At 40.3% G+C, this 26,102-nt stretch overlaps 1 protein-coding gene across 3 annotated transcripts in view; it reads left to right on the top strand.

Annotated features, from left to right (window-relative positions):
* The window catches only part of RAD51B (RAD51 paralog B), a 365,975-nt gene that overhangs the window by 203,025 nt on the left and 136,848 nt on the right, over window positions 1–26,102 (top strand). For all 3 annotated transcript variants that reach the window (XM_066321378.1, XM_066321379.1, XM_066321377.1), the window contains exon 8: window positions 6,345–6,463. In XM_066321378.1, the coding sequence (XP_066177475.1) occupies window positions 6,345–6,463 (119 nt within the window). The remainder of the gene's footprint in view (window positions 1–6,344; window positions 6,464–26,102) is intronic.

Below are 26,102 nucleotides of genomic sequence, written 5' to 3'. Positions count from 1 at the left end.
GTTGTTTTTTTTTTTTTTTTTTTTTTTTTCCTCCCTTAGCTCAATGGTTTGTGATTTTATTTTCTGGTCTTGGAGAGACAGGAAGAAGTGACTGCATAGGAGAGGTTCAAAAGAAGAAGCTGTTTTAACTTTTAATGGCAAGCAATGTGGGAAAGAATTCTGAATGCTGAGAGAGTGGTGTAAATTAGTATAATTTTAGATTTTTGAAAAGGAGGGAATTTCTCAAAGATGACTGTGAGGGGAAGGAGGTTTAGCTGAGGGGTAAAGAATTTATCCTCGGTTACATAAAGGAATTGACTTAACTGCTTTCTTCGACTTGTTCCTCACCATCCCTCCCACCAAATTGTTCTGTCATTTGCAGTAGCACTGCAGCAATGATAGAGAGCTGCAAACTCACCACTTTGTAGTGTGGTGTCAGAGGCAACAGAGGCAGAACATTTTCACCAGTGAAAAGAAATATCTGTTCCCAAGGCTCTCAGCTCCACAATTCCCTGATTTGGGCCCTGTTTCAGGTGCTGTAAACAACCAGCTGTCTTCCCACCTCCACAGTTCTCCTGAGACCTGATTGTTTTGGTCATGGCTGGTAGATTGTCTGGCAAGAAATCAGACCAGCTGGATTTTTTCATTTCTTAATGTCAATTCCTTTTTTAGGTCATTAGGCAGGAGTCTCAGCATTAGGAAATATGTGTATTTCTCTTTCTCAACTCAGAAGAGAATTGACATGGACTCACCAATGAGTTCAATGAGGGAATGACATCTTCTGGTGTAAAACATACTGATAACAGTAGACATGCTGGTGTGGGATTAAAAATTAACCAGCATCACTTCAGTTCTCTGGTGGATCCTTCCTAAATTTTGAGCTGTATAAAGGTTCCTGCTGATTTTTTGGGGGATAGAATAATGGTTAACATTACTTATTTGAAAAAGTTTCTAATGTTTCATGGAGAATACTCAAAGTCCTTATTTATACACAGTTTTTCTGGCCTGTCATGTATTTTGGTGTATTTTTTCTCATCCCTTAGGGAGGGTTCTTTGTAAGTGGAGAATAATCATCAGCAGCTAAGAGACTTGTAATCTGCAGTTCTCATGAAAAGATCTTTAGGTCAGGAACTGTCTTTTTGTTCTCTATTTGTCTAGTGGTTTGTATCTTGAAGATGAGAGCTCTAGGAGTTTTTGCAATAGAAGTAACAAGTGACTGGAAAAAAAGACAGCAAAAAGGACCGTATTTTTGATCTAATATTGATTAACCATGTAAAAACCACCCGGAGTGTGTACACATAAAGACATAGATATGATAAACAAAAAAGCGTGAGAACTCACCTGTTTGGGGCATATGAGATAAATAAACTGTTGTGCAAAATGAGGAGTGAGCTCATTCCCCTTCTGTCGCATTCACTGCTGACTCCAACAGAACTTTGCACCTGGAGTCTATTTTTGGTCTCTTGATGATGACGACTGAATCAAACAGCCTGTTTAGTGTAGTCTCAAGTCAGCACATAACACGTTTTGGGCTTGTGTTTTTTTTTTTTAACTGGGGTTTAGTCGGGGTTTATGCTTAATTGCTTTGTTTGCTCAGTATATTTTGATGACTGTGCTACAAAAAAAAGGAAGACTAAATTATATGTTATTGATTACTGAACAATTCCAAGTTCCAGGTAAAATATTTCTACTTAATTAAAATTTGAAGTAATATGAAATAATTACTTCCACAAGTGGAAGTGGAGGGTGGGGGAGGGTGTAGTTTGTGAAGATGTAAGACAAGGAGGTTTTTAGAAGTAAAACTGCCTGATTACCTCTCATAATAAAAGGAAGAGCACAAGCATTTTTAAAAGTTAGAATTTACACATAGCTAGTTTTGTGGCCAAGCTTTATTTCTTACAGCAGCGACTGTTTTTCCCACTATATGTCCTAAATAATAAAAGACTGTATGAAGTCAATAGTGTGCTTTGAGACATACCTTAGCTGGGCAGTCCAAAGTGAGATGGTCATCACTGAGGGGTAAGAATCAGAATCACCTTTTGACTTAGGAAAAAGCTGTGGAGAAGGGCTGAAAATGGCAGAAGCCAGCAGTGGGAGTTTGAAGAGCGCTGTGGTTAGTTACTTCACAGATGAGTTTGTCCTGTGGGTTGTTTTTTATTGTGCGTTGGGTTTTTCCACCATTGCGTATTTTTATACTTGTACTTTCTGAGTAGGTGGTGATGGAAAAATAGATTAGGGGTTGAAGGGGATTTTTTCTTCCTTTTCTTCTGGTCTCATTGTTAGAGATCTGCACCAAAAATACAGACTAAATGCAATGCAGGTGAAAAGTGGTGGTCTTTGAGCTCTGCCAGTGAACCGGAAAGCGGCACAGCCTGAGTGAGAGGCAAAGTACTTCCATTCTTATTGCATGGTGTGCTGTTTTTGTTGAGCTCAGTAGCTGAATTCTTTATAAAATTTTTCTTAGTACTTTCAGAGGGTTTTTCCCCTTCTTTTTGATAGGCCAGGCTTTAATCAAAATGGTTTGATGTTAAGATTTGAAAGATCTGGGGACTTGTTGCTTCACTGTTTTGCTATTTTACTGTCCTTTAGTTCATCAATCCATTTTTAACATATGATGAGAAAATATTTTCAAATATTACCAGTTGACAGAGATTGCAAAGGGCCTAGTGCTGGGGATGAAGCTGCCCAAAGGCAATGATACATCCATCTGGGAAGGAAAAAAATCAATATGTGAGAATATGGACAAGGTGGAACTAATTATTCTGTGCAGTTATACCAGCAAGGAACACGTTGGGGGTTTTTTTAAATCAAGAGTATAATTGCATTCTGCTGGCAAGGACTTCTTGCATTAAAAAAAAAAAATGATTTAAGAAGTTTTTTTCATTTGATTCAAGATACTGGTCTCTTTGTCCAAATTTTCCTACAATAAGAAACTAATGGAACTGAAGTGTCTTTATGATTAAATCACCTTCCAACATACTATCAACAACTGAGACTTGTTTACATGAGGATTTAGTCTCTAAAATGTACCACCTTATATGCAGAGGACAAGAAGGTCTCTGAGACTAGATCTGTACTTGCAATGCTCTGGTTGGACATAATAGAGTAATTCCAGAAGCAGTGTTGAGCTGAATAGCTTTAATCCTGCTGTTCTGTGCAGTGAAAAATGGAGGGTGAAATAAAATTACTTTCCCTGTCCTGCCTATATGTGTCATTCCTCTCAGTGACAGGGAAGTTACTTATAGAAAGTTTGTTTTTATTGCATTGATAGGGAGAAACAAAATTAATCTAGTTCTCATGGGTAAGTAGGGCCAAGTGTTGTGGCCAAATTCTACTGACAGCTCCTTCCTGGGCATTGGAGCCAACTGCAAGCAGCACTGCAGGCCTCAGCTGAAGTCACCCTTTCTTCTTTGTTTTGCCCCTGGTTGTCGAGAGGCATTTACTTTGCTTTTGACTCAGACCACAAGCAGCTTTATTTTCACTTGTGACAGCTGTTCAGTGAGAGTGAAGCAGCCAGTTCCTCCTCTGTGTTTGCAGTCCAGAACAGATACAGTGTCTGCTGGTGTCTCTGCCAGTGCTCTGAGAAGTTCAGTTTCACAGCAGACAGTGGAACAGGCACCTCATACAGTCCTTGGCCTGTCTGCTTTGATGATTAGTTTCATGCTGGGTTTTTTTTTTTTTTTGTGTGAGGAAGGAGGGAGCATTTACAAGAATTGAAATCACCCATTTTACTGGAGGTGGACCTGGTACTGAAAGCAGGGAGTTGTTCAGATATCATCTTCCAGCCTTCTAACATTCACCTTCACTTCCCCATGCTAGGATCCCATCTCTGTGCTTCTGAACACACATCCCCTTACTGCATATGTATGCTGAGATGTCACCTTTCTCTTATCTGTGTGTCAGCTCTATTTTCTTACTTTCCCTAACCCCTGCACTCCCTGTATCACCTGTGTCCTGAACCCAAAACTCAAAACTTTGTAGAACCTAATGAACCTAATTAAGTAACTATGATGCCAGCAGTGACTGGAGTAAGAATTGGCTTTAGGTGCACTAGAGGGACTGGAACTGCTGCCCATTGCAGGTGCTGTGGAATCATCCACCCCACAGCATGGGTAAGCACTCCAGACCACTCTGCAGTGCTTCAGGTTGGAGCAGAGACCAAAGTCTTATAAGTGTGCTTTCTTCTTGGGCTCTAAGTATGAAAGTATCAGGGTTTGGAAGCACAAGGTAATGCATGCTGGGAAAAAAAAAATAGCTCTTTCTGAGCAGTGTTATTTATCCACTTCCTTTGTCCAGTTCATTAATGTCTAAGTAGTGGTTGAAATAACAGAAAAGATAAGTCCAAGGTTTTTCCAAGGCCATGTTTCAACATAAATCTGTTTTCTTAACATATCCTCTTTCCTTCCTCTGAGACATTTACTATCTTTTTGTGTTTAGAGCAAGAAGGAATGCAGCATATGTTGTCACTGCCCTTGAACTTTGCAAATCTGGCACTGCTTCCTCCTGTTTGCTTCACTTCTTGTTTTACCTCTCTATCTGCCTAATGCATCAGTTTGCAGGAGGATCCCTTATGAAATGGAAACCTTTCCAGTGAGGCATTCTCTTTCACCTTCTACCACCAAAAACTCTTTGCTGTAATTTACTCCAGGTTTACTAACTACTTTGCACCAAAGTCATAAATTTTAATAACTTTACAGAAGAGGATTTGCCATCTTCAGATAGGGGCTGACACAGTATGGTACAGTGTGCTTTCTCCTGTATAAGAAAATAAAATAAATTACAGCAATTAGCTTGTTCTGCCACAAACCTTATACATTTCTGTTCACTTTGGGACAGGTCTTGAGCCTGAAGGAATGCAGAATTAGGAATTGCTATCTCCATAGTGTAATAGTAGTGGGTTCCAGACATTTAACCACTTAAATGCCTAGCTCAGGATTGCAACAGCAAGATGTTACTCCTTTTGTTACCTAATAGCAGATACATGATTTGAGGGAAGTTTAGGTGTGAATTTTGTGGCTGTTTTATGCCAACACTAGCTACTTCTGGAAGTTCTGGCCCTTTGTAGTGAGGAGCCCACTAGGGTGCGTGAATTGCTTTTTGGTGGTGTGGAATGGTGGCTCCCAGCTTTAAACAGGGGTACAGTTACATCAGCTGAGAGGGAATCACCTCCACACCGGCCAGAACTCACACTGAATTTTGCAATTCTTACCCATTTCTAACAGGGCAGGGAATGGACTGTGTTGACTGCAGCTTATTCCACATGAAAGGTTTGCAAAACTTTACAGCTGCTTCAGTGTCTTATATTCTCCATTATCCTGCTTGTACAGTAATAGCATTTTACTTTTGTGGTGTTAGCACAAACCCAAAAATTTGTAGAACCTAATGAACCTAATTAAGTAACTTGCTTTGTGTCATTTTAAGGGAATGAAACACAGACCTCCCAGCACTCTGTTTTAACACTTGAGTGTGTTCTCTCCTCCAGCTGGAAAATTAAATCTAAAACATAGATGAAGATAAATTGTTCTTAGCACGTCCACCTTCCCAACAGAGGTGGGTTAGATTAATTAACAGAACAGCATTCCTAATACTGAAGGTTCCAGTTAGATGCTTCTTTGGTGAGTTATGCCGGTGGAAGTTTGCTGCCTGTGTACGTGTGCATGTGTGGGTCTCTGGTTTCAGCCTAAGCAAGCTCGAGTGCAATGGCAGTTAAGCAAGCTGCATCATGTGGCATTATTGGAAACACTTCTTTGTGTTGTCATTGCTGATTCCAGCGAAGTCCACTTTCCTTCAGGGTTATATAAAGTTCAAATGATTTCAGAGACAGCAGAATGGTAATTGCAGCTAAGGGGCCTTCTTCGCGAATCTTAGAAAAAGCGTAGATGTCTGATGGCATGGATCAGTATTCTCATTTTTAGGTTAGAGTATTGTGGTAGCACATTCTGCTCCTTTAGATTCCTTTTCTGCCATGTTGTTATACACTGTGACTCTGCTGGCCTGCTTCTCTCTCCTCTGTGCCCAGAGAAAGCTGGTTTGTATGGGGATAGAGTAGCTAAAGGGGAATAGGCAAGTTTCCCACAGGCATGGTGCACCCCTAGATATTTAGAAAATATACTGGTCTCTCCAAGTAGGTAGGTAATACTTTGCAACATCTGTTTAATTCTTGGCACTTTTCGTTGATACCAGAGGGTGAGATGGAGAGCTCAACACTCCAGTTGTATAAATAAATCAGAAAGGTAGAAAACTAATGCAGCAGTGCCGTCTCTTAAGTGCTATTTGTAATAATCTGAGATGTCTGATGAAGTTTCAATGCTGAACCCTTTTCTGTGCCATGGTCCTGATGCAGTTTCTATCATATTTATCTTCAGAATCTTCTGTGAGTGGGAAGAGGGATTCTGGTTGTGTGACTGCAGCCCTTGGGAACACATGGAGTCACAGCGTCAACACCAGGCTCATACTACAATACCATGACTTGCCAACAAGACAGGTGAGAATTTAACAACAAAGAGAATTTAAGCAGTGCTTGGTCAGATGGGCTGTGTCCTTTAGCCTCTCTGGTTATGCTACATGTGTTGAGAACTTGGTACTGAAGAGCTCAGTTGTTTATTTGGGGTGGGAGTCAGTCAGTGTCCTTTGTTTTTAAGAGATGACCAGCACTTCAGTGCCTCTGTGTGTTAGGATGGGCTTTTCTGAGTCACAGTTGGTATAAATGTACAAGTTTCTTGATCCTTTCATGCATTCTACATCGTGGAGATGAAAGGTAATCCTTAAAGAGCTTTCCTGCACAGGAATTTGAGGACAGGAGTAGAAACCTAGTTTTTTCAGTGCCATGGTTGTTATGCTGTCATGCTGTCCACTCTTTGTGCCCAATTTCAGCCGTGCCTGTTAGGACAGGGAGCATTCTGTTTTCTGGGACTGCTGTTTGTGAGTAGAAGCTTACTGCCTGCACCAGCAAGCTTAACTTTGAGCAGTAAGTATGATACCAATTTACCAGAAGTATGCTTGCAAGTAGGGGAATATTTACCCTTTTCACTGAGAGGCTTTATGCTTTTAAGTGAAATATAGCAGCATCTTTTACTGCAATCTTCACCTCTTAATTTAAAAAACTGTGAAAAACTGGGAGACAAGACATTTGGGGTATGATTGAGGGAATGACTTTTTTTTGTTTTTAGAAACATCATAATGCATGATTTCATCTGTCCCTTGGGATATCTGTGGTTATAATCTCTTTTGGCTTTGTCTGTTCTGTTTTTGCACTGATGTAACTCTTTCCAAAGGCTGTGACCCTCAGTCTTAATGTTATTGATTTTCTGCCAGTTAAAGGAGAGAACTGCCAGAAAAACTGCTCTGTGGTGTTTGCACCATCTTACTCCTATACCATTACTACCCATGTGTGTTCAAATTGGTGCTCCTGGGTTTACTGTCACAACACAAAATTTCTCGCTTTTAGATTGCAGTCTTTAGAGCCAGAGCAGAGGAAGCCATCTGCTTCTATTAGAAAATTATTTATTAGAAGGATAGCACTCCTGTTTCTTCAAGCAGTGGGCGCTTTGAAGCAGCAGTAGTCCTCTGGACTTCGAGGTAGAAGGTTAAGTGTCTCAAATGCAGGTAGAAAAGGCATCTTCTGTACTCCTAAAGGCTATGCATAGAAATGTGCTCTTACTGCTGCTGGTCTTAGAAATTTTCTTATGCTTCTTATTCTGGTCTCTAATGAGTTCTCCTTTTCTACAAAAATACTAAGTTCTGCAAAGTACAAAGCTGTTCATAAGTTTCCTGGATCACTTCAGAGTTACATGAGAGGTAGAGTTGGCAAAGGGTAAAGGGCAGAAATTGGGCTCTGTGCTACTTCATGATGCACAAAGTCAGCTAAAACAGATTAAGAAAAATCCTCTGGTAGTGGAAAAGGGGAAAAGGAAAAAGACCATGTAGTTTTTCCTGATTTTGTTTGAGAAGGAATAGATTGCAAATGTATGAAAAATTGTGTTCAAGCCTTAGAAAGTATGGTCTGCTTAGCAGAGTTTTTCTCTCTTCCTGACTGGATTTATCAGGTGCACCACCTTGCTTACAAGTGAAGCTATGTGCTCATTCTGTTTTAATTAAGCAAAGGAACTAAAGGTACAGTGAAGAAAATAACCTTAAAGTAAATGTTAGTGTATCTTATTAAAACCGAGGTAATTTGAACCAGAAGTGTGGTATAAATAGTGATGCACCTGTGCAGTTCATGACTGAAATGGGATATGTCCATGATGTCCTGTAGGTATTTTCCTGTTGCTGATATTGGTATCCTTTTTTCAGATAAATTCTTGTTTTTCTTAAAGTCATAGAAATTTTTCAGCTAGACGTGCAGTTGCCAGTTAGAGGAAGGTCTAGAGTTACCCTACCTGTCACAGCACTGTATTAATCAAATTACCATCATTTTACATACAGATCCTCCTTTATAATTGCTTTATACCCACTTTCAGAAATGAACTGTGAATAAAGGTGTCTCAGTTCTTGAGATGCCATTTCAGTCATCAAAAAGTGGTTCTGCCAGGAGGTATTAGGTATCAGTGCTTTGAAAGCCAGCACTTTTAAAGGAAGCTTAACACAAAGATTTAAAAAAGCCACAAAACCAACCAACCAAAAATAAATAACAACCAAAAACCTGTGATTATCTGTAGTCTTGGTTTTAAAGTGAAATTTTGCCCCAGGAGATTACTGAAAGCACATGGTTGATCCAGAGATTTGGGTGAAAAGTAGTTTGAAAGCCAAGTTTTTCCTGCTTTTCCACGTCTGTAACCTTATAGAATCAATACTGTATAAGGATTAGGCTGTGTTTCCATAGAAACTTCATGTGGTTGGTGATTGCCCATCTCTCTAATTTGTCGAGTCTCTTGCAGGACCTCCATGCCTTTGAGGGAGTCAACAGCTCTTCACAATTTAGTGCCATTGGCACTAAGCTTAGTATCTAAACTGAGCTCTACTTAGTATCCCTTCAAATCCTGTGTCCCAGTTATTAATCAAGATGTTGAAGAGCACAGGGCTGAGGTTGGAGCCCTGCAGAACCCCACTAGTGACAGGTCCCTGCTCTCATGTCACTCCGTTCACTACAACTCTGCCTGACCTGTGAGCCAGTTGCTCACCAAGCAGATGATGTGTTTATCTAGCTGTGGTGTGGACAATTTGTCCAGAAGGATACTGAACGCTTTGCAGAAGTCCAAGAAGATTACATCAGCTGGCTTTCCTAGATCTTTTGGGTGGGTTACCCTGCAGTAAAAGGAAATCAGGTTCAACAAACAGGACTTTCCCCTTATGGAGCCATGCTGGCTATGATCAATGACTGTGTTGTCTTCTGGGTGTTTTTCAGTACTTCGCAGAATAATCTTTTCCATGATTTTACCAGGCACTGAATTGAGACTGACAGGCCTGTAGTTTCTTAGGTCCTCCTTCTTGGCCTTCTTGAAAATCAGGATAACGCTTGCCAGCTTCCTGTCAAACACCCTGAGAGGTGGGACCTCTCAGGATCCCAAGAGTGCTGAAAATCATTGAGAGAGGCTTTGTGATGACATCAGCTAGCTCCTCAGATGAGTCCCCTCAGGCCCTATAGATTTGTAGGGATCCAGCTGAAGCCACTGATCCCACACAATTTCGGGGTCAGCTGGGAACTGATTGTTCTCGCAGTCATGGTCCTCTGGCTCAGGGTGAGAGGCACCCGTGGCCCATCATCCATGTTGAAGATGGAGGCAAAAAATGCATTTAAACACCTCTTCCTTGTTCACATTCCTGTTTGTGAGGCTGACAATCCTCATCCTGTAATGGGATAATGTTATTAGTACACTGCCTTTTGCCATTAGTGTATTTGAAAAAGCTCTTTTTTATCATCTCCCACAGTTCTGGCCTGCTTTACCTCCAGTTGCGCTTTGACCACACAATTTTTTCCCCTACCATGGCCAACAGCATTTCTGTATTCTTCCCATGTCACTTGACTTTGCTTCCCCCAGACATACACCTCTCTTTTCCTTCCAGAGTAGATACAATTCATTTTTTCAAAAAGTAGAATTTGTTCTTTAGCCAGTCACTTGATCCCCAGAATATTCTCTTTCTGGATCTACTTTCACTCTTTCTTTCCCTGGAGGAGCTGGAGCAGTGGTGACAGTCTGAGGGACTTCCCCTCATTATATCTGACTTCCAAGGTGGTAGAGCCAGCATGCTAATCCTTGCTGCAGAATCCCACCCATCAAGAGAAAAAGCACCTCTTGAGAAGCACGGGGCCAAGGCTGATATTCTTCAAAGCATGGAGTGATAATGTGATTGTTCAGGAAGATTCAAGCAAGCAGTCTTCCAGAGCCACAGTATGACCCAGGCAGCCCACTGGGCTGCTGGATGCTTGTTCTTAGTCATGCAGTATTTGTTTCTGGAAAAACTCACGGATGTAGTCCCTGTTCCTGAAACCTTGGGGAATGCCAGGTCAGCAGGTGGCAGAGCAAGTATGTAACAAAGCTTAGGAAACTGAACACAGAATTCCTACCCAGTTGGGATTTTTTATATATTAAGTAAAAAAATGTATTTTGTTTGTCCAGTAGATATTTTTCAGCCAACTATCCCTTTTTCCACCCCGCCCTTCCTATGTCTGGTGAACATTAATAAGACAGCAGGCAGTTCAGCAAAGTAATGAAATTTCTGGGATGTCCTGCCTGCCTGAAAATCAGTTAGGTTTGCTTTATTGCTAGGATAGGAACAGCTTTCTGAACAAACAGATGAACTTTGCTCTTTTGCTTCCTTCTAGAAGCCAGGGCTCTGGTTTTTGTTTCCTCCCGGACAGAAGCAACACCACTGGGGGAGGGCCAAAAGAGATTTCCAGTCTGCATTTAAATTCATTATGTCACCAAAACACACAAGCATGGACACCAGCAGGAGTCTTTTAGCTACTGAGGTGGGACTGAGCTGTACAATTTCAACAGCAGCACGGTGGCATAAGAACATGTGAGAACATGGGAAAAGTTAATTGTTTCACACAAATACCTTCATGAAGGGAATTATCTTTGGATACTAATACCTCATTCTCCCTAAGTAGTTAACCATGACATTTATTTTCCTGAGATGCATACATAAACATGTGGACTCTCTGAGTTTGGGCCAAAACCAATGGGGCTGCACTAGAAACTCTCAGACTTCTCAGTTACCCCTGTGTGTATAATTTTCCTTCTTTCTTGAACTGGAATCAGCAGGCTTTAAGGTTACTGTTTTTCATGTGTTCTCAGCTGTCTTTGATAGGGTTAAATACATTGCCATGCTATATTTAACATTTTGTTCTTGCCCATTGGAGGCAGGGTGCTGGATTAAATGAGACACTGCTCAGATCTGGTATGACAACTTATGTGGGCCTGATTTATTTTATAATTTTCAAGGGATTTGTGAAGCTCATAGTATTCTCTTAATCTCTGTAGCATGTTTTAAAATTCTCAGAGTAAAATGCATATAGAAGTGTTATTTTATAAGAAGTAAGTGTTTTCCTGTAGTATTTTCAAGAAAGAACATTTAGAATCACAGAATCATACAGGTTGGAACCTTTAAAATCATCAAGTGCAACCAGCACTGCCAAGTCCACCACTAAACCAGGTCCCCTGGTGCCACATCTACATGTCTTTTAAATACCTCCAGGGATGGAAACTCCATCACTTTCCTGAGCAGCCTGTCCCAATGGTTGACGACCCTTTCGGTGAAGATATTTTTTGTAATACCCAATCTAAACCTCCCTTGGCAGAACTTGAGGCCATTTCCTCTTGCTCCCTGGGAGAAGAGACCTACCTCTACCCACCAACAACCTCCTTTAAGGGAGTTGTAGAGACCAATGAAGTCTACTCTGAATTTTCTTTTCTCCAGGCTGAACAAGTCCAGCTCCTTCAGACATTCCTCATCAGACGTATGCTCCAGACCCTTCACCAGCCTTGTTGCCCTTCTCTGGACGTGCTTTAGCCCCTCAATGTCCTTCTTGTATGGAGGAGTCTAGAACAGGATGCACGATTTGTGGTGTGGCATCACTAGTGCCAAGTACAGGGAGACAATCACTTTCCTGGTCCTGCTGGCTGCACTGTTCCTGATGCAGGCCAGGATGCCATTGGTCTTCTTGGCCACCTGGACTGCTGGATCATATTCAGCTAGTTGTCAACCAGCATCCCCAGCCACTCTTCCCCCAGCCTGTAGTGTTGCCTGGGGTTGTTGTAATGCAAGTGCAGAATGCAGCACTTCACCTTACTGAATGCCATATAACTGGCCCATCAATCCAGCCTGTCCAGGTCCCTCTGCAAAGCATTCCTACCCTCCAGTAGATCAACACTCCTGCCCAACTTGCTGTCGCCTGCAAATTGCCTGGTGGTGCACTTGATCCTCTTGTCCAGACAATTGATGAAGACATGAAATAGGTCTGACCCTAATACTGAACCCTGGGGAACACCACTAGTGGCTGGTCACCAACTGGACGTGGCACCATTCACCACCATTCTCTGGGCCCAGGCACCCAGTGTTTCACCTAGCAACCAGTGTATGCATCTGCACCATGAGAAGCCAATTTCTCCATGAGAATGCTGTGGGAAACAGTGTCAGAAGCTCTGCTAAACATCCACAGACGTTCCTTCATCCAATCCTTTATCCAATAAGCAGGTCACTTTGTTGTAGAAGAAGATGAGGATGGTTAAGCAGGGCGTGCCTTTCACAAACCCATGCTGTGTGGGCCTGCTCCCCTGGTTGTCCTGTGTGTGTTGTGTGATGGCACTCAGGATGGTTGCTCCATGACCTTCCCCAGCACCAAGGGCAGGATGACAGGCCTGTAGCTCCCCAGATCCCCCCCTGGCCCTTGTAGATGGTGCCATATTTGCCTGTTCCTGTCACCTGAGACCTTCCTGGGTGACCAGGGCTGCAGGTAACTGATGGGCAGTGGCTCAGTGAGCTCTTCTGGCAGCTGCCTCAGTACCCTCAGGTGGATCCCACCTGGCCCCACAGACCTGTGTGTGTCTAGATGACAAAGCAGGTCACTGGCATTTCCCCTTGAATTATGGGGGCTTCATTCTGCCCATCCATGTCTTCCAGATCAGGGGTCTGAGTATCTGGGGAACAACTGGTTTTAGGATTGAGATATGGGCTGAAGCTTTCAAGCTGTGCTAAGTGAGCTGTTGGGCAAGAATTTTCTTGGTAAAATGGTAAAGTGTGCAGGTAAAGTGTTTCAAATGCATAAGTATATGGTGAATTATTCTCAATAAAACAAAACAGAACAAAAGCCCCTTATCTTGTTCTGACTAATACCAGACATAACTTTTATTGTGTCCTTGGTTACAGACCAGCTGTTTCATCTTGCTCTGCTTACTGTCACATGAATAAGCCCTGAATAAGCACTCCAAAATTACAATGGTGAGGTAACCCTGGTACTTTTTGAGTGGGGGAAGGGCTGGAAGAAAGCAAAGAGGAGTGAGGATAATGTTTTACATTTACGAGGTCTGCCAATTATTTACCTTGCATTTTTTTATCATATTAGTAAAACAGTTATTTTTAAAAGTGCAACTATTTGGCTCTAAATTCACCAGGAGATGGCTATTGGAAGTATTGTAACGTGTGTATCTGTTCTGAGCCATCTTCTTCTATAATATGCTTATCATATGGAAAGGCAAACACAAAGAGATTTTTAAATAATCTTTTTAGGATAAAGGTGATGGTGTGAAGTCATTCAAGGAAAAAAATAATAGAAAATCTTACAGCAAAGTAGATTTTTTTTTCAGGTAAGATTAATTTTTTACAGTTCTCCATTATGCTTCTTTTGAAAAAAACAGCCATGAAAAGGCTGCAGAAGCACATATTCAAATTCTGCAAACCCTTCCATTTAAAGAAATGTTTTTTCCTAGGATGCACAGTTTACTTCAGAGACTTTTGCCTCACCTCAGCTATCGATTGAATATTTTGAATCAGGACACAATGTTGTTATGGCTTTAAGTTTCCATGCATGTTTACAAACCACATCCTTAAAAATACATAAATAAGCTTAGGAGGTTCTTTTTCTGTTTAAAATGCTGTCAACTGATAACCCTTATGACAGAAGTCTTTTGCTTATCCATAGATCATATACAAGCATAAGCAGCAATATAATCTGGAATAGCATGAGAACAGTATGAAACTGGACTCAAGGCACAACTGAAGCATAAACAGATGGTTATCAACATAGTATGATACTGACTTAATCCAGCAAAGTGCCAAATGAAAGGATGCCAGAAAAATAGTGATGGTTCATTAACAAGTGTTGGGAGCTTAAACGTCACCAGGTGACCTGACTTGCCTGACTTGAGTGTTTGTTCATGTCTCTCTCTGCAGCAAGCCACCTTCTTAATAAACTTTTGGGGGATGGTCATACAATATAGCCATCACTGGAGCCCTGTCTACATTAAATGGGTCTGGATTTATGGCCTTCTCCTCTTAACAGGACACTTTTAGAGAGAATGTTTCCATCATTCTTGAACAAGAATTCATTTACTCAGGTGCTTATAAAACACTGATCAATTTGTTATCTAGGAATCTAAACAGAAATTAAAAGGCTCTAGGTCAAATAGAAAAGACCAGAAGGAACCTTGAAATAGTTCATCTTGTTCTCTTCTCTGTAATTTCTTTAATAACTACTGCAAGTTTTCTTCCTGAGGATTATTCTACTGTCAGATAGACAAAATGTAGGAGCAGCTGTACAGGCTTCAATCTCATTCACCTGTAGTTCAAAGCATCCTAAACAGAGAAGGAGGGACATCTTTGCAGCAGAGAGGCAAACTCAGTCATTGAGTTACACTGAGGCTTCCAGCTGAGGCTGGTGGCAGAGGTGGGTTCTTTCTGGTAGGTGTCTTTGGCTGACAGACCAGCCCACTCTCAGAAGAGGCTGCTCCTTGGTTGCTGCTAACCTACACCAGTTACAAGTCAACAATTATGTTGTATTTTCAAATTAATATGCAAAAGCATTCGCAGACTGATCTCTGCAGTGCCCTTGCCAGGTGCTCATAACCAAGGAAACTGAATCAAAACTAGGGGACTGAGTAAATGTTTTGCCGCTGGGAGCAGAGTTGGTATCTCTTCAGTGCCACTGAGTGCCAATAAGCTTGATCTTGCTTGACATTTATTGCCTTTGTTTCAGGCACTTGCAAGTCCTTGTATCTCCTGGTAGTGTGTAGTGAAGGTATTCCTGCTTCCTCCTCCAGCTTGCTCAGTAGATTGACTCACCTGCTGAACTGATGTTCAGTGTGGCCACTGAGTTCAGTCTGGAATATCTCTCTGCAGCATGCCATAAACTTTTCTTCATAAGTAAAGGCTAATGAAATGGGGACTGTGACTGGAGCTTTATGGCAGAACTTTTTTCTCTAATTCCTTGTTTCCAGTTTCTGATTTTTCTAAGCCTCAGCTCTAGAAGTCACCTTGCATTCCTCTGTCTCTCCTCTTTGCAGACATTGAAACTGTTCTAAACTGCAAGTACCCAACAAAGACAACAGCTAACACTTAAATTTTTAGATTATTAAAATGCTTGTCTGGCCTCTTATCTTCAGTAGTGGTTAATGCAGCATTTCTAGGATTATCAATACCTTTTTTTCTCTCTTTTAAACACACCATAGAAAATAGAATCATTACCTTGATTACTACTCAGTCACAGAGATGCTGTTATTTTAATTGTTATATACTGCCTCAGTTCTGTAACTGTGGAAATGGCCTTTTGCCTTGATCTAGTTGATAATTGTGCACCTTCATGTTAATCACATAGAAATTTTTAGCAATTTGGGCTATACCTCCTGTTCTTTATTGGGAACCACTTAAAGGTCAGGATAGGAGCTAAGATTATTGTAGCAAAATCTGTTCTGAATACAAAAGAGAACTTCTGTCTGTGATGCTATTAATCCAACACCCTTTACAAACACTGTACGTACAGTTAAGTAAAACAGCTTAAAAATGGGAGAGAGAAAGAACCAGCTAGGACTTTTAGGCTCTGGTCTGAATTATCTAAAGAATGTTCTGTTTCTAAGCTTAAGTGCCTTTGCACAGAGGGACTGAATGCAAACTCCCATCCTGTTTACACAGAATCACTTTTCTGACTTTCATTTGACTGCTGTGTGAGTTCTTTCCTCAAAACAGAGGGGAATTAACCTAGGGCAGACTCTCTCATCAATAACTGAAATGTCATCACTCCTAAAGAGTGGCAATGACCAAAGTTGTTTATCCTTGGAATGACGTGGCAAATCCCCTTGCTTCCTGTCTTCTACCAGATTCTCCTTTTCCTTTTTTTTTTTTTTTTTTAATTTCTTTTCTTTTTTTTCTTTTTAAATTTATAAACAGAGGGAAGCAATGCCTAGCTCAACTTTAAGTGTTAGTTATTCAGAACAGTTCTGCTGCATCTGTCTTGGAATATAGTATACTTAAAGACATTCTTAATAGTGAAAAATATCAGAAAATCATTGTGAGTGAATTGGAAAACCTCAAGTAATGAAAATATAGTGGAATATAAGATTGCTAATAGAAATCATTTGCAAAATAATATTTGGCTTTATAAATGAGTTTCTGTTTTACTTAAGGAGCAGACAAGTTCAAAGTGAAGTTAATATTGGAGTGGTTTTGTTTCTCACAGAAAGACTAATTCAACACTGTAATGTAACCGTGAAAAGGGTGTGGGCTACCCTAGAATAGATCAGGCAAGGTGTTTTCAAATGAAAAGTGTTTGTACCCTTGTGGAAAGGCACTAAGGCATCTCTGGAATAATGTATATGGCCTGAAAATGGTCATTCAAACTTCTTTCTGCTTTCTTCTCTATCTACTTTGTTCCCAGCCAAGGTCTGTGCTAGACAGACTATATTTATTGACATAGTAACAACTCTGACCTGTCACTGTTAAAAAAACATAGACTTCAGGTAAAGTTTTAAAACCAGACAAACTTTGACATATTGACTTCAGTGGGCAAAATGCTTGGCATCTTGTATGAAAAGGTAGGGATCAGACATGATCCCCATGTTCAGGCATTGCAACCTCTATGATTCTCTAAACATACTACGGGAGAATCATGTCAGGAGTTTGTATATCTAGGACATTGTACTCTGAACTTGAATTTTTTGCTTGTTTTATGGATCTAAAGTCATTGAACTGTTCTAGATTGACAACACAGGAGAATGGCAGCCAGTGAGTGATTTTTAAAAATCTACTGTAGAGAGAACAATGTGGGGTTTTTCAGTTCCATTTTATCAGTATATCCACCCTGGGTAGGACCAATTCATCTAGAGGAGTTTGCTCTATGTAGACTTTTTAATCTTTGATCTCTGTATTTCCCTTGCCTTTAGCTGTGTTGTAAAAAGAGGCTGAAAAAGAGCAAAACCTTCTTAACCACTAGGAACTGAATGCAGACTACTGACCCACTTTAAGGAATAAAACTCATTTTGGCATATCACTGACTGAGATGAACTGCACTTTAAAATACAGGGGGGTTTGATAATCTCCACTGTTGAAGATTTAATGGGAGCTGTATGGCTAACTTTATCATATCTACCCATCATAATGCATCAAGAATATACAGTTTTCAGAATATTACCTTCCCATGGGCTGATTGTTGTAACTGTTGGAAAAATACCATGGGATTTTGGGACATCTACTCAATCAGGAAGGGAAAGGATGTGTGCGAGAGGTGGTAGTGTATTCTACCCGCATGATGGAAGCACTGGAAGATACTTGGGACTAAAAGGTAGAAAGCATTATAAATAGCTACCTGAGCCATCCTGCTTCCAACTCTCACAGGTACTTGGATTAGGGATAGATATGTCCTTTATATTAACAGAAAGCTTCCTATTAACAGAAAGCCATAAATTCCTCAATCCATGTTGTAGATCAGTGTTTCAGACAGGCTTGTGATTGATGGATAGCTTCAACTTTTCAAATACTGGTAAGAAGTACTGTAAAGTACAGCTCAGTTAATGAATTACTTCTTCCTTGAGTATTCATAGTGGAGCAACACCAACTTGGAAATGACTGAGGTCACTTGTCAATAAATCCCTGTCTCATCAAAAAAAGTGAGTAACTTAGCTTGCAGAGTGGTGTGTGAGTCACTACTGAAGTTCTTTGCTGGAAAGAGTTCATTAGACTTATCTTGGGTTTGCAAGGCCCTTTCACATTTGCGTAACAGTGATGGTTCATGGTCTCTCTTTATCAGTTATTTCCTACACAAGAGTCCAGAATCTCTGGCAGAAGTTCTTGCACTAGTCCTAAGGAAACAATCAGTCTGATTTTTTTTCTGCCCTTTGTCTGTGCAGATATCTTCTGCATTTCAGGGTGCTTAAATACTGCATGGCATTGAAGTGAAAGTTACGGACTTCAGGACACTTGAGCTGGCCTTGTGCAGCAGAGCTGACAGTGGCCAAAAAAGGTTTGGTTTGCAGTCTGAGCCAGTAAAACCTTATCATGTCTGAGCCAGCACTGCCTTTTTTTCAGCACATTGATGGTTCTGGTCCAAGTGATATGTTTGTTCTTCACTGTACGTCACTGAAGTTGTTTCTTTTAGCATCGGTCTTTATTTATCTATCTAACAGTAATATAAATCTCTGTACCCATAGTCGTCTCAAACTACAGAAAAAAAAAATCACCTAATCCTCTCTTGTGTTGATATTTACAGTTGCATGTGATACATTTCATATAAAAAACAAAAGGAAACTACTTTCTTCTCCTTTTTTCATAAGTTTTTGTCTTGCTTCTCTCTTGTGATCCCATAATGGCCATCTCATTTGAAATAACTGAGCAAGGTGAAAAGAAAATATAAGTGTAAATAAGTACAAAAATAGCAATGAGTTTCTTACTAATCTTGCTAAGGTAGTACCAGATATACTTAATTGGTATTATATATATAAAATAAAGGTAAACAACATGTAGACATGTAAGACCTGTACCAAAGGTTGCTGTTTGGGTGCCAGTGCAGGAAAGAAGAGATTGAGAAGGGGTTTTTTCTCTACAGTTTTTCATTTTCTTTGTAATGGCTACATTTTTGTCCTTTGAACATAATTAACTTTACTAAGTTCACATGTAGTTAGGATCCCTAAAGTCTGAATTTCTTAAGTATAATACCCATGCAAGAGAATATCTAAGAGCTATAAATGCTGCTGCCAGTAATTCTGTGAAAAGAATGATCATTACACATGATATTTGTTTTTGTTTCGTCTCCAAACATAAAAAGATTTATTAGCCTCCTAATCATTGTTTGTGGCACATTGTCATCAAAAATTTCAGAGTTGATGGGTTATAAAGCAATATTTTAGGTCTTAAAGGGCTGACCAGACCTTAGTGTATCTGCGCCATGCACTGGAACAAGAATGTTTGCCTTTGCCTGAACTTCTTGTGTATTCACTGCCCTATTGAAATGTAAATGAAGCCTTCTAGAACAGCCTTCTCGAACTAGCCTTCATGTTTGTTAGAGAAAAGTTTTTCTAGAATTTTGTTATTCAGTGGTTGTACATTCAGCAATATGGATTATGATTATAAGGCCTTTGGCTTCCAATTCATTGGTAAAATCTCTCCCAGTAATATTCTTGCTAGAGAAAACCTGACTCTTGTAGAAAGACTGAAATTAATTTTAAATTAACTCTGTCACCTTTTTCTTAACATCAGTAGAGCATGACAGTACTCCAAAACCACACATATTGCATCTGTATATATTAGCTCACAGGTCTGTTAGCATGATGTTTTTTCTTGTCCTTGTGTGTGATGCCCAGTGGACTCTAAAATACACTCTGCTGAAGCTTTACGTAAGATAATATTGCTGTGTCTCACATGTGAAATTGGCAGTGTTGTATTAGCTGGTCTGCTGGGACTTTGCTTTTAGGAACAGAACAAAGTGAACACACAAAAGGAGTTGGAAAGGGATTTTGTTTGTTTCATGCTGAAGGCATTTTGCAGCCATCAGTGTGGGTGAAAAATATTAATGCTATGATCTAGGACTTCAACTTGGTTGAATCCCAAGCTTTTTGGCCCAGTTCTGGGATTTTACATCAAGGCATACACTTGTTTTTACTGATGTTCAAAACCTTTGAGTGGAGACCAGGAAGAGCCCACTTCTGATCTTTTTTTATAATGGGTTAAATTTCTTTCAATTTATAAATAATAATGGTGGTGGTTTTCATCATTTAGAAAACAAAGAGAAAGTTAAAGAAGGAATGAGTATTATTTGAATAAAGATTTGAGACACATTAGAAACAGGCATTGAAGTTGAATTTTCAGCAGATACTTTTTTATCTGTAGAAGGTAAGTGTGTTGCTAAAATTATTATAGATATTCAAAGAATAATAGAAGTAATCATGATGGCAATGCACATGCTAATTATGTACTTAAGAATGTATATGCCTCATGTTATGCTGCTGAATTACATTGAGCTGATCTGCTCCACGCAGTGGCATGGGCAGAGGAGGCAGTGGCATCTCTGGCTGAACACATGGCTCTCTGGAGGAGAAAGTGTGCATCTCCTGGGCTTCTGAGCTGTGCTCTCCACTGGTCCCATCTCTTCCAGTCATGTCTGGCAGGCTGAGTGGAAGCAGCCATGTATTCTGACAAGAGCTGCTCTGGTGCTATTGTACTGGTACTCTCTTAGGAGTCCTTCACAATTTGGGATACAAGATCTCTGGGATAAAGCAATGTTCCAGTATGTGTCATAAATAAGTATTGTATCCTTCAGCTTTTTTCTTATTTTTACTTAGTTACTGCAGAACTAGAGTGAAATGGAACCATACACAAGGCTCTGAAAACCAACATAAACTATTTTCTGTTCTCACTACTGGGGTACTAGTGTAAATCTCATGAGTGACCACGAGTTTCCACATAAGAGAATTCCCATAGGAGGCTGTGTTTATATTGCCCAACTACTTTATCCAGCCACAGCACCACCCTCAGATCCCTTTTCTTGGCACTATTTTATTGTGGTAAGCAGGACACTCTTGCTGGCTGGCTGCTTTCCTGCTTATTAAAAGCTACAAGCATCTTCCTCTGAATTACCCTTCACATTGGACAATTATCAGGGCTTTCAGCCTCAAAAGTATTATAGCATAGGATATCATCATGGCCAAATTCTTGAGAAGTTTCCAGGCCTATAGAGGACTCTCCACTGGGAAAATGAGGAGACACTCATGTCCTGGAGTAACTTTATGATGCTTGTATCCCCAGCTGTCTGTTCTGTTTATGCTGGATATTAAATTCTACACCTTTAAGACTGGTTCTGAGAGGGAAGGGGGAAGAAGAAGCACAGAGTTTGTACGTCACTCACTCCCCTGCATCCTTCACACAGACAGTGTTGTCTGTAGTGTGGACAGCAAGAGAGAGCTCTCCTTTGCTTTTTAGTGAGTTTTTTAGCTAGCTGAGGCAGAGAAGCTCCCTGGACTGTAGTTTTTCTTTTTCTTAGAACTGTTTAAACCTGCTCTAGACTAAAAACCCAGAAAAGCACCAAGAGCTCACATCTATAGCCCACTAGATGCCAGGACGCTGCATTCCAGCTCCGGAGGGACTGATAAAAGGCTGAGTGAGCCAAGCTATCCCCCCACGAAAGGACTTTGTGAATTTGCCATCTCTTCAAAACTGTGAGAAGTTTTATTGTTTTGTGCTTGTGAACACTTTGCTTGTTAAGTAAACAGTTTTTTCCACTTTTCTCCAAAGAAATCTTTTCCCAAACCAGTTAAGAGAGTAACCGCTTAAATTTGCTTTCTAGAAAGATCCTATTCAGAAGTTTCCTCCCAAAATTTGCCCTAAACAAAAAAACTCAGAACCAGAAAAGGTGACAAAATCCATTTTACAAACTAGGGAATAAGGCATGTGGCAGGGAGACAGAAAATGCTTCTGGGGAAAGGAATTTCATAGGATCTGGTGTTTCATGAGCTGAAGGGAGCTGACTGCGATGCATGCCCTCCCTGTATTCACCCTAGGGAACTTCCACCAGAAGTCTGACTTCAGTGAAGTGAACTGGAGGCAGCCTGTTTTTGTGCAGTTCCCTGGCCATGCTGCTGCAGTTCGGACACCATTTGAATACACATGTGGGATTTCATTTTCTTTTCCAATTCAAACTTGCTGTTTGCCTGGGTAGTGCAGTTCTCTGCCACTGAAGTTATTGTTAAGTTATGTACATCAGGCACGAAAAGGATCTCTGGGTATAAGGGCTCAGGAATGTGCTGGCAGTCTGGGAAAGGACAGCTAAGGAAAAGCAGCATTTTGTTAGATTTGGCCTATTGCATTCAGGACAGTTATTGCTCTGGAGCACATCAAGACAGTTCACCTTGGAAAGTTTTTGTTTTGTTGTCTATGTTTGTCTTTGATACTCATTTGAGGTTTTGATGATTTTCTTCCACTGAAGTTATGCTACTCAGTCCAAGGATACTCAGAGCTCCTCATTATGATGCCTGGTGCTAAAACCATGCCTAAATGGCACTACATATTTCATGCTGACCTCTCTCACTTGACATCCAATGTTTGGCACACCACAAAAACTGAAACAATTTGCAGACTGGTCATCTGTTGCTAGCAACTGCCTGGATAGGCTCAGCCAAAACACATGTCTTTGTTCTGGTTTTATGAGAGGGGGAGGAATTGACCCCACTGAAAACAGATAGCAGAGCTGTTGCTTATTGATCCTTCTGGATTTTAGCCCCTGGGAACAGGAAAGTAAGGTAACTCTGGAGCTGTGCCTACCTGGCAGAAAATTAACACAGTAAAGTTGCTACAGATGTCTTATGTCAATATACAATTTTCACATAATTGCTCAAAAAGCCGTGGCAAAGTTAGGAAGATTACTCATTAATCCTGATTCCCAGTTCCTGACACTGTGCGTAAGTGCTCTATATATCCAAGAGGAACTCCTGAAGCCAGCCAGGTATAGCAGGCTTGAGATTTGCAGTGTCCTATTTCCTGGACTTGTCCTCTACGTTTCTCCTCTATTCTTAAGAGATACTTGATTTTCATTTCTATCTTCTTCTTTTGTTTGTTTTCCTTCAATTTCTTTCCTTTGCAAGTATTGAATGTCTCCTATGGGAGCAAGCCCAGCCACATGTGCATGCAATGATGGTTTATTTTTATTGGAGTCATTGCCTGTGACTGTTTTTCATTACTATAGGAAGAACTGCACTAACAAACTGCTCTGAGAGCTTTTTTTTCTGTTGTAAAAAGTTCTGTTTTGTCCACAGTCATTGAGAGTATCCACTGCCATCATTAAGACATTGAGAGTTTGGAGCTCAGACACTAGTACTGCCTCCTGAATGTCCTGTTGTGTCTGGTGTTGCAAAGCAGAATCTCAGCACTTCAGCTTCTTTGCATGATGTCTCCTTAGGTCAGCTTCTCAACCATCTGTCCACCTCTCTGCCACCTAAGCAACTCAATTAACCTCTGCTTGGGGAAGAATTTGTGGCTGCACAATGTGCAAGCACAGTCACTGACTACTAGTATGTACTCGGGATAACAGAGTGTACAGCCAGAACATCACCAAGCCAGGTCTGCCTGAGAGGAAATGCTGATTCAGAAAAGACATGTAAAAAGTGCTGTAAAATGCTTCTATCTCACTTGCACTTCTAGCCTTCACACTGGATAAGTAATCCTCACTTTTTTTTTCAAGTTATCACATATTTCTGTGTTATCATGGGCAAAATCATGATGTCCCAGTATTCCTGGTACTTCCTTAAGATGAATATCTTGCATAAATAATAAAACTATTAGTAGTTGAATTAGGAACATATGCTTAACATAAATGTAAGTTAGAACTGAGGTTTGTAAGCAGCCTAAGTAGTTTCACAGAAGAAATAGAGAGATGTAGAATTAATTTTTATTAATTATCCACTTCTGAGAGTGGAGCACAGAGAGAAAAGTGAAGTGGTCTGCCTAGACTTTCACAAAATAATATATGATCATATCCTAGAAGTTATTGCTAGGATGAAATAAAATGACAAGAAGTGATTTACCTGAAATTTTGCTATTCTTACATAGCTTCATGATTTCTAGAGATTTGTTTTAAATATTTCAAAAGCTCTGCTTCACACTAGCACTAGCACTGACTCTTATAATTAAAGGTAATCTATTGGAATTTGGCTGAGAAAGTTTGATCTCTTTGATATTAATTTACATTTGTTAATATAAGTGTCATGCTGATATTTCAGGATAGAGATTTCTTTGAATTCTTTCTCCCATGCTGAATCCATTTCATGCTTTCCCTTGAGCTTTTGAAGACTTTCTCATCATTAATTTTCTTACTCAAATCAGCACCCATTCTTGCTTTTTTTCCTGTAAAAATGTCTTAAGTGCATCTGCATTTCTTCGTCCCTCACTTTTTCTTAAGATGATAAATAGGGAATTCTTGGCTTTGCACTCTTAGCAATGCTTTTAATATATGAAATTTGTATGCATTGCACTAAAATAAAATAAACAGACATGCTGCTGCATTTTGAGGGATTGAGACCACAGCAGGATGGTCAGTTGCCTTTTGCATCCATTCACTCTGCTGTTTTTTCCAGATGTGTGTTAATGGACATTTTTAGGATGTTACAGAAACTCTGCTTGCCTACATTTCTGCACTAATTGGTTTGGATTTATGGAATGCCTCTCATAAACTGTCTCTAGCTGCCATTGTTGCTTTTCCATAAAGTACTAGAAAGGAAACTTGTTTCTGAACAGTTTCCTCTGGGTGGGATTTTCTTATGGGGAAAGAGGAGATACAATCCATTTAAACTGCTCTATAAAGAACTTTATTGAGTTGTGGCCCATTAACCTGGCCTTGATGAAAGCTTTTTCAAACAGCTGGACTTCAGAGAACCACATCTCTCAGGTGCTATGTATGGCACAAGTTAAATTATAGTTTCCTAAGAAATAATTTTAATCCAAATGATGATTGGTTTTAATTTTTTTTATTATTTATGTATGAAAGCAGTAGGGACTCCACATCTACTCCCGTTACTGGGGCATGTTTGTATCCCTACTTCTCATAGTTCCCTCTCTAGTGCTCAGGACATCTTAAGCATGTCCTGTTTCAATCCACGTTGGCTTTTTCTTTCTTTCTTTCTTTCGTTCGTTCGTTCGTTCGTTCTTTTAAACAGGAAGAATACATGTGTGGAGTCTAAATGTTTGGGAAGACTGAAGAATGACTGCATATATCTCTTTTTCCTCAGCCTACTGGTTTATCTCCTTATTCCCAATGATTGCACAGCCTGCCCAGCCTGTAGCCTTTCTTACTGATGGGTGTATGAGGTGTAACAGTACAGCTGGAGTGGCTGAGCTTTCTTCTACTTGAAAGGGAAAAAAGTTTGTGCATAGAGAGCTTTTTGCTTGCTGTGGGGTTTGGAGGAAGATACAAAGCAGAGGATAACTGTTTCCGTAAGAAAACACAAGGTCCTGATAAAGTCAAACTCTACAGTGATTTGCTTATGACGGCAATAGGATTTAATAATGTTATTCAGATTTTGGTACTGATATCAGCTGTAGAATCTTTAGGACTGTATTTAACTTCTGAGCTTCAATTTACCCAAGTGCATAATGGGGTTATTTTTCCCCACCCTTCTAAGGCCTTTTCAAAATCTATAGATTAAGTACCATATAAACTCAAAATGTTGTTATCCAAAGAATCATTTTCCATCAGAGATCAGTTTATGGTTTATAGGTATATCTTGTGAGCTTAGTAAGTGATTGCAGGAGACCTAAACTACTTTTTTCCTGCCATAACACTGGAAAGGCATTAGGGTCACTCTGTTTCTGCTACAAGGGGCAGTCATCTCACAAGTCGAATCAGAACCCATGATGGGACTAAGCCTCAGAGAGCTCCAAGGTCCAGTGAGCATTGGTGTTTGGTCAGGCTTGGCAGGAAGCACAACCATTTTTTTCTCTTACACTGTAAAAAGCCTAAAGGATGTTTCAATATGAAGAGGGAGTGAGGAACAACTCTGTGAAGCCTTAATGCCACTACAGCGTTGGTGCCTTTTAGGGAACTCTTTGGGTACCTTTCCTTTGGGCTGGAGGCCATGTGAGTTGTGGGACTGAGAAACAGAGCTGGCCCTGAGAACTGAGTTGCAACTCCTGCTCAAAAGTAAACGATCTGCAGAATAAGGACTGCTGCTTTCATTTCTAGAATATATCAAATTCCGGCACACTGGGCCTAAAAA

Source organism: Sylvia atricapilla, chromosome 6 (assembly GCF_009819655.1).
Source record: "Sylvia atricapilla isolate bSylAtr1 chromosome 6, bSylAtr1.pri, whole genome shotgun sequence".
NCBI lineage: Eukaryota > Metazoa > Chordata > Aves > Passeriformes > Sylviidae > Sylvia > Sylvia atricapilla.
Note: the sequence above shows the minus strand (reverse complement) of the source record. Positions and strands in the feature narration are given on the sequence as shown.